General features: G+C 49.0%; 2 protein-coding genes across 2 annotated transcripts in view; one reads left to right on the top strand and one right to left on the bottom strand.

The window, feature by feature from the left end:
- GID8 (GID complex subunit 8) overlaps positions 1-6,430 on the top strand; it is a 22,307-nt gene extending 15,877 nt beyond the window's left edge. The window contains exons 3-6 of the mRNA XM_011934470.1: positions 2,528-2,657; positions 4,024-4,220; positions 4,530-4,727; positions 5,752-6,430. Of these exons, the coding sequence (XP_011789860.1) occupies positions 2,540-2,657; positions 4,024-4,220; positions 4,530-4,727; positions 5,752-5,925 (687 nt within the window). The 5' untranslated portion in view covers positions 2,528-2,539 and the 3' untranslated portion in view covers positions 5,926-6,430. The remainder of the gene's footprint in view (positions 1-2,527; positions 2,658-4,023; positions 4,221-4,529; positions 4,728-5,751) is intronic.
- Positions 1-7,936, bottom strand: part of DIDO1 (death inducer-obliterator 1) — a 71,011-nt gene extending 63,075 nt beyond the window's left edge. Inside the window, exon 1 of the mRNA XM_011934467.1 lies at positions 7,778-7,936. The gene's annotated coding sequence lies outside the window, so the exon portion shown is untranslated. The remainder of the gene's footprint in view (positions 1-7,777) is intronic.
- Between the last annotated feature and the right edge of the window lie 52 nt (positions 7,937-7,988).

Here is a 7,988-nt window from a genome sequence, read left to right as displayed (position 1 = left end):
CGCGCCGGTGCCCAGGGGGCAGTCAGGGCTCAGCCTCCAGGCGCGCGGCCTCAGGCGCCGGTGTTCAGGGGCGGTCCCAGCCTGAGGGGCGGCGGTAGCTGTCTCTGGAGGAGCGACGTCTGTAACGAGGTCTTTTTAACAAAATCTGCTGCTTTAAAGCAGAAACCGAGCGGGTGAGGACGTAAAGTGTGGCATAGAAAGTAGGATTTTCTTCTGTTGAATCTTGTTATGCTGGAGTTTGAGACTACCGAGTTCTTCCTGCTAACAACAGGACGGGCCAGTTCTACAAAGTTGTTGCTTTTTATGGGCGCATGTAACTGCCCGGAGTGGAAGCGCTGTGAGTACCGATCACCGAATGGGCTGAGAGAAAAAAGTGCCTTTTCGTAGGGACCTCTTAACCTTGGTCCTAGGGCCGTGCGCGGTGGCGGAGGTCGAAGTGGGCGGATCTCTTGAGCCCACGAGTTCGAGACCAGCCGGGGCAACAGCGAGACTCCCGTCTCTGCTGAAAATAAAAAAATTAGCCAGGCGGGGTGGTGCGCTCCTGTTGTCCCAGCTCCTGGGGAGGCTGAGGTGGGAGGATCGCTTGAGCCTAGGAGGTCGAGGCTGCAGTGAGCCATGATCGCGCCACTGGCCTCCAGCCTGTCTCAAAAAAAGAAAAGAAAAAAGAAAGAAAGAGAAAATGGGCCCTTAAGTTACCTTTAATTGTCGTGAATAAAAATTTGGTCTCAGTGAGTTTTGCAATTGATTATGAGAGAATGGGTGTTCGTGTGTGACAGCGACTGACTCCTGGTTTCTCCTCCACTTTACCTGCCGCTCCGCAGCAAGTTTTCTTCTGCTGGTGCCACTTTCTCTGCTTGACCTTCAAGGATGGCATCCTCCAAGTAATGACGATTCTCATTCCCTATCTACCCTCACTCTATGATCTTTGCAGAATTCTTGACTTTAAATATTCCTGTGGGCCCCCCCCCCCGTTTCACTAATTCATGTTTTCAGCAGTGAGCTCAGGATCTGTAATCCAGACACCTGCTTGATTTCTCCAGCCACATGTCTAATAGTCACGTCAAACTTGCCCTGCTCCTCAAACCTGTTCTTCTTCCAGTCCGTCCTCCTTATTTGTGGTCCCATCTTGCAGGGCCTCTCATGCTTGAAACCTGTGACCATCTTCGGTTCTTCCCTTTCTTTTGTCCGGTAATCTTCTGTCCAGCAGCAGCCATTGACTCTGTGGCCGAAGCATCTTGATCTCACCTTGCTCTCCGTCTCTTCTGCCGATGTTCTCTCTCACTTGGGTGTCTCCCTAATGGACTTGCTGCTCAGCTCTCACCACCCTGCATTCATCCCGTTTTCAGCCAAGAGACCAAAGTTTTTTAATTTATTGAAACACTTCAGCAGTACTTTGTATAAAGTAGCATCATATAACATATGTATCAGTGACAAAACAGAAAGACCGAATGGACTGTGGCATGCCCCTGCCTGTCTCAGGTACTTGCCCATTCTCCCATAGCTGCAACAACTGCCTGGGTCTTCAGCCATTTGCCCCTCCCACAGATAATCCCCTCCTGAGTGTCAGCTTTCATGCCCTTGTTTTAAAAAACAAAATAGGTTTGCCACATATTTGTTGCTAAAGCACATATCATGTATTTTGTCTTGTTGTTCGTAATAAAGCTCAGGCCACATTTTGCCTCTCCCTCATCTCTCTTCTTTCGTTCAAATTGTTTTATGAGAGTCGTCCATGTGACTTTGTGTGATGTTCATTTATTTTAACTGCTTTATGAAATTCTCTTGTGTGAGTACATGACCACTGTCCCTTCTCAGCAATGCTGAAATCTAAACATCTCTGAAACCAAAGTTTCTGGTTTTGTTTTTAACCTATTTGGTGGCCAAAACCTCACCAGGTGAAGTTTAATAGCCTCTACTACTTAGTATGGATACTTAACACATTACACTGAAGAAATAATGTCTGATGATGGGGAGCTCCCCCAAACTCCAGTGAGGCTGTTATATGGTAAATTGTGCCAAATAATCGTTGTACATTGAAGAATTCTGAATTCCAAAACCCATCTGCCCAAGGGTTTTAAACACACAGTTATTCTGTGTGCCACAGTCCCTTGGTCCATGCTGCTGTTGAAGGAATGCTCAGGTGGGTGACTTCCACATTTCTGCCGCTTTGAACAGTGCTTCTATGAACAGCGTTGTCTGTGTTTGGTGCATCCTGGTGAGTTTTTCTAGAATATAAATGTATTAAAAGTAGAATTCCTGGGTTGTGAGGAGCACACATATTCAGCTTCATAAGGAATGCCAGATTGTTTTCGTAATATAGTCCATTCTCCTGATACCACAGTAGAAAAGTTCAAGTGAACTTCTTCTTTGCTAAGCACTGGCGTTCTCAGTCTGGTGGGTGTCCCATGGCAGCGTTCTCTTTCAGTGCATGCTCAGTGTGGGATTCTCTAGCTCACAGCTCTCCAGCCCTACCCTTTGCACCTGGAGGAGCATCTAAACCCCTCCCTCAGCTGTTATTTTTTTCCTGTAGAAATAAATCAGAATGAGTTATGCAGAAAAACCCGATGAAATCACGAAAGATGAGTGGATGGAAAAACTCAATAACTTGCACGTCCAGAGAGCAGACATGAACCGCCTCATCATGAACTACCTGGTCACAGGTATTGGCTTACAGCAAGGATGTTGTTGCGCGAATGTGATTCTCCCTTTTTGAACACATAAGGAGTGCTGTAGCCCTGAGGTTTGACGACGTAGTTATTTGTGTTCAGACATTATAAAAACACAATGCTAGCCTGATAAGTTGTAAATTATCATATGAAAGATAACCTTTTCTGAAGATGAGATTATTCCAGGTCTCTGAGCCCTAACACAAACCCATTTCTCAGCCTTTAACAGTTTTACAGTTAGTCAAGGTAATTGAGACTGTTGTGAAGTAAGTATATTTAAAGCCCAAATAGTTGATCTCTTCTGGCCAGTCTGCTAAAGTATGGTGGCCTGTTTCTAGAAGGTATGCCCAACTCAGAGGGCGAGAATGGGGAAGGGCAGAAGCGTGCAGAGGGAAGTAACACTCAGGCTGTTCTTGATGTCAGTTGGAGGAAGGGCAGTGCTTTATATGGCGAGAAAATAGATGTTTTTAAAAGGCATGACATGAAAAATCTCCCTCCTGTTAGTCCCCATTTCGTACTCCCAAATTAATCTCTGTGAAAATTTTTTAGGCCAGACATGATGGCTCATGCTTGTAATCCCAGCACTTTGAGAGACAGAGGAAGATTACTTGAGCCTAGGAGTTGGAGATCAGCCTGGGCAACATAGTAAGACCTTGTCTCTACAAAAACAATTTTTTAATTAGCTGGGTGTGGTGGCTTGTGCCTGTAGTCCCAGCTACTTGGGAGGCTGAGGTGGGAGGATCACTTAAGCCCGGGAGGCGGAGGTTGCAGTGAGCCAAGACTGTGTCACCGCCGTCCAGCCTGGGAGAGTGAGTGGGACCCCATCTCAAAAAAAAATATTTTTGGAAGGTGATGAGGAAATTTAGGCCTAAATTACGTTGGGGGCAGGGGAAGGGGCACACATGCTGGCTTTGAAAAATTGTAGACACGCTTAAGAGGTGGGAGTCACCAGGCCACTGCAGGTGGAGCTGGCCATGGAGGGCTCCTGTGCTGTGGAGGCTGAGCCAGTGTGACTTGCCTAATCTGGCACCAGAGCTGCAGCTGCTGACATCTGGACCTATTATCTGTCCTCAAAGGAGCCCACACCAACACACTAGGCCAGCAGCCATTCTGACCCGTTTGCTAACGGATTAGAGTTTCTGGATGGGATAACAAAGAATGAAGTATATTCTTCTCATTTTCTATATGTATTTTGAGAGCATGACTTGTAAATTACAAAGATATTAATACTGGGTTCTTGAGAAAGTGTGGTTCACATTAGAGGTGATTGATTGAGGCAACTGGAGTTTCTGGAGATACAAAGTCTTTGCCTTAATTCCTTGCTAACTTTCCTAGCAGTGAAGATGGTTTTTCTTTTCAGAGGGCTTTAAGGAAGCAGCGGAGAAGTTTCGAATGGAATCTGGGATCGAACCTAGTGTGGATCTGGAAACACTTGATGAACGAATCAAGATCCGGGAGATGATACTGAAAGGCCAGATTCAGGAGGCCATCGCCTTGATCAACAGCCTCCACCCAGAGCTCTTGGACACAAACCGATATCTTTACTTCCATTTGCAGGTAAGTTTCAGGAGAGAGCAGTCTGGTTTGTGGATACTTGATAAGTTAAAGTTATTTGCAATGATCGAGAAATAACTAGGCTAATTTGCTTTAATGTTATTTTAATGCATGTGGGGGGGAGGGGTTTGAGTTTGCTCTTTTATGTAGTTCAGAAGTTATTTTTTTGTTTTAAAAATGCGAATTTGATAACTCAGAGATGCAAGAAAAGTCTTCCCTCTGTGATGTACTTTTGATGGGGACCTGGTACCACCTGCCCTGAGTCCCTGTCTTGGGTGTGTGTGGGTCAAGCTTGTCTGTCTCTGCCTCCAGCAACAGCATTTGATCGAGCTGATCCGCCAGCGGGAGACAGAGGCGGCACTGGAGTTTGCGCAGACTCAGCTGGCGGAGCAGGGCGAGGAGAGTCGAGAGTGCCTCACAGAGATGGAGCGTACCCTGGCGCTGCTGGCCTTTGATAGTCCCGAGGAGTCACCCTTCGGAGACCTCCTCCACACCATGCAGAGGCAGAAGGTGGGGCCCACCAGAGGGAAGCTTTCTTCCATTCCAGCGTGCTCCGAGGGGGCTTTGCAAAGACACCAAGTGTGTGGCTTTGTGGTGTGGACTGAGAGGTGGCTTCTGTGCCTGGGATGCTAAGTGGTTCCCTCATGACTCTTTTTTTGGAGATGAAGTCTTGCTCTGTCGCCCAGGCTGGAGTGCAGTGACGAGATCTCGGTTCACTGCAACCCCCGCCTCCTGTGTTCAAGCGATTCTCCTGCCTCTATCTCCGGAGTAACTGGAACTAACAGGAGTGTGCCACCACGCCCAGCTAATTTTTGTATTTTTAGTAGAGACAGGGTTTCACCATTTTGGCCAGGCTGGTCTCGAACCCCTGACTTCAGGTGATCCAGCCTCCCAGAGTGCTGGGATTACAGGTGTGAGCCACCGTGCCTGGCCCCTCTCTGGCTTTTAATCTTTTGTCAAACCAGGGACAACAGACTTGGTGACCGTTGCAGAGTATTCACACCCTTAGATTTCCCATGTTTATCTGAACCTTCTTTCTGTTTAGGTCCCAAGTATTTTTTCATTTAAAATCCTTTTTTCTGAAACTTTTCTCTTCTCACTGCTGTTTTTGTCTGGCAGAACATGACAGCTTCTCACCTTCCCAGACCCAGGTCACTCTTCCCCCAGGTCCTCTCCTAGGGCTCTGTCCTCCCTACACTGTCTTGGAAGGATCGCCTGTCTTAGAGTCCACTTGAGATGCTTTCTTGAGGCTTGTGAGGAGGGTGCTGGTATGTCCTGCTACGCTGGTCTTGCCTCTCCCCAGTCCCCTCAGCACTTTGTTCAAGCCTTGCTCATGGCACTTAACTGCCATCGAGGCTGGATGTGACATTTGCCGACCAGACTGTGAGCTTCCCCAGGCAAGGACTATGTGTTTCATGTCCCGAGAGTGTCTTGCAGTTAAGGGCTTAAACTTTGTTTAAACTGCATGTTTTTAATAGATTCTACTGGTGCTCTGCGTGTGTGGTGGTTTTTATCAGATGTATTTATATTCTAGGTGTGGAGTGAAGTTAACCAAGCTGTCCTAGATTATGAAAATCGCGAGTCAACACCCAAACTGGCAAAATTACTGAAACTACTACTTTGGGCTCAGAACGAGCTGGACCAGAAGAAGGTAAAATACCCCAAAATGACAGACCTCAGCAAGGGCGTGATCGAGGAGCCCAAGTAACGCCTGCACTTGTGTGGTGGACGCAGCACCACCCCTGCGTCGTGGGACTTGCCTCAGATCAGCCTGCGACTGCAAGATTCTCACTGCAGTAGAGAACTCTTTTTCTCCCTTGTACTTTTTTTTGACCTGGCATCTTTTTTATAGGGAAAAATGGCCTTTGTAGGCAGTGGAAAACTTGCAAGGAAAGCTGCCATCTCTTTGGCAGTCTCATGCAGAGCCTGCACCCTGGCACTCGCTGAAGAATCTGGAAGGCTGCGGTTTGCTCTTCCAGCGTTCCGCGGGCCTATGACTGCTGAAGGATTTGGTGGGCCACGGAGGGCTGTGCTGTTAGGCTGCATCCCACTCAAAATACAGGAAAAGCACGAATCATGATTCTGCTTTCTGTTAGCTTAGGCAGACATTGGGCCTTCACCTACAAATTTTTCCTTACCCCAGTGGTTTTTTCTGTGTGTTTTTTTTTTCTTCCATAGAAAAGAATATATAAATTTGTAAATCCTAATTCAAAGACGGCTTGTGTGTGAGGGCATTGAGTTTGATTTGTTTTCCCTTTGGTCTGGGTTGTGTGGCTTTTGGGAGATGCGTGTGAGGGGACTATGTGTTTTTTAATTTTTTAAATATATATTTTGGGGTCAGGTGCAGTGGCTAACGCCTGTAATTCCAGCACTTTGGGAGGCCGAAGCGGGCGGATCACGAGGTCAGGAGATCGAGACCATCCTGGCTAATATGGTGAAACCCCGTCTCTACTAAAAAAAAAAATACAAAAATTAGCTGGGCATGGTGGCGGGTGCCTGTAGTCCCAGCTACTCGAGAGGCTGAGACAGAAGAATCGCTTGAACCCGGGAGATGGAGGTTGCAGTGAGCCGAGATGACGCCACTGCGCTCCAGCCTGGCGACAGAGTGAGACTCCATCTAAAATAAACAAATAAATAAATACCAAGAACTGTTGACCATAGGGTTAAGTAGTTGCAAATGATGTAATTACTGTCTTGTACTGCCTCTGCGTATGAAGCATAATGTTGTCAAGACTTTAGACCTGTAGATTTAGCTCCTTCGATTAACGGAAAATGTCCAAAACCAGTCTTCCTCCAAACTATTTGCCGAACTGGACTTACTGTAGCTGAGTAGACCGACCGACATAGCTTACACGTTATTCAGCTCACTTGTAAGCAAACACACGAAACCACCTCACCCCCGACTGCTACTTCAGAAAGAAGCCGTCCCGTGAATTCCTAGCAGATGAAATCAGGGGCTGTCCCTCAAGGACTCTATTTCTTCCTTCGGCTCTTATTAAATACTTTAAGTTACTTCCTAGCAACAGAAACATGGGACCCTGCGATGACCGAGTTCGCATTCCTCCTGCGCCGACAGGCAATAAGCAAGTAAACGCGCAAATACCCAAGTGCGGCCTCAACCCGCGCTCCTGCCCGGCGGTCTCCAGTCACCGAGTACCCCCGGCCCTGCCCCGCGCCGCCGCCAGGACTCCGCCCCGCAAGCATGTGGGGTCTCCTTTGTCCCGCGCGCCCTGGCCGCGACCCGCCCTTCGGCGCAGCCCCTGGGAGGCGCCCTGAGGGCAGGGCCCTTCTGATTCCCCAGCTGGCCTCGAGGGAGGACGCGCTCAATAACATCTCGAGTAAAGCCGAGGAACTCGCTTCAACGAGCAGAGAGCACAGCTCTCGCCCAGCCCGGTCTCGTGTCCGCGGTCTCTCCCTGGGCCTTAGGGACACCAGCCCTGGAAGGCCGCCGCTCGGGAGGGGATTCCTTCCCCGTCTCAGGGGCGGCCGCGGACACCCGGCGCCTTTCCCCCGCCCCACCCCGTCCAGCCTCACGCAAACGACAGGAAAAGAGCTGGGACCTTCGCCTCCGACTCAGTGTAGACGTCGCCATCCCGGCTCCAGGTTTCCGCACTCCAACGCCTCCGCAGCAGCCATCTTGCCAGAGGCGGCCGACGCCTTTTGACTCTCGCGCCAACCCGTAGCGCGAGGACTCCGCGAGGAGAGTTCTGCGCAAGGACGGAAACTAGGTCCCGCGCTTCCGGGAGGCCGTCCGCCCCGCCTCCTCGCGGG

The sequence above is a fragment of the Colobus angolensis genome, unplaced genomic scaffold (genome assembly GCF_000951035.1).
Source record: "Colobus angolensis palliatus isolate OR3802 unplaced genomic scaffold, Cang.pa_1.0 Scaffold136, whole genome shotgun sequence".
Taxonomy (NCBI): Eukaryota; Metazoa; Chordata; class Mammalia; order Primates; family Cercopithecidae; genus Colobus; species Colobus angolensis.
The sequence above is the reverse complement of the archived record's forward strand: the minus strand, read 5'-3'. Positions and strand labels throughout refer to the sequence as shown.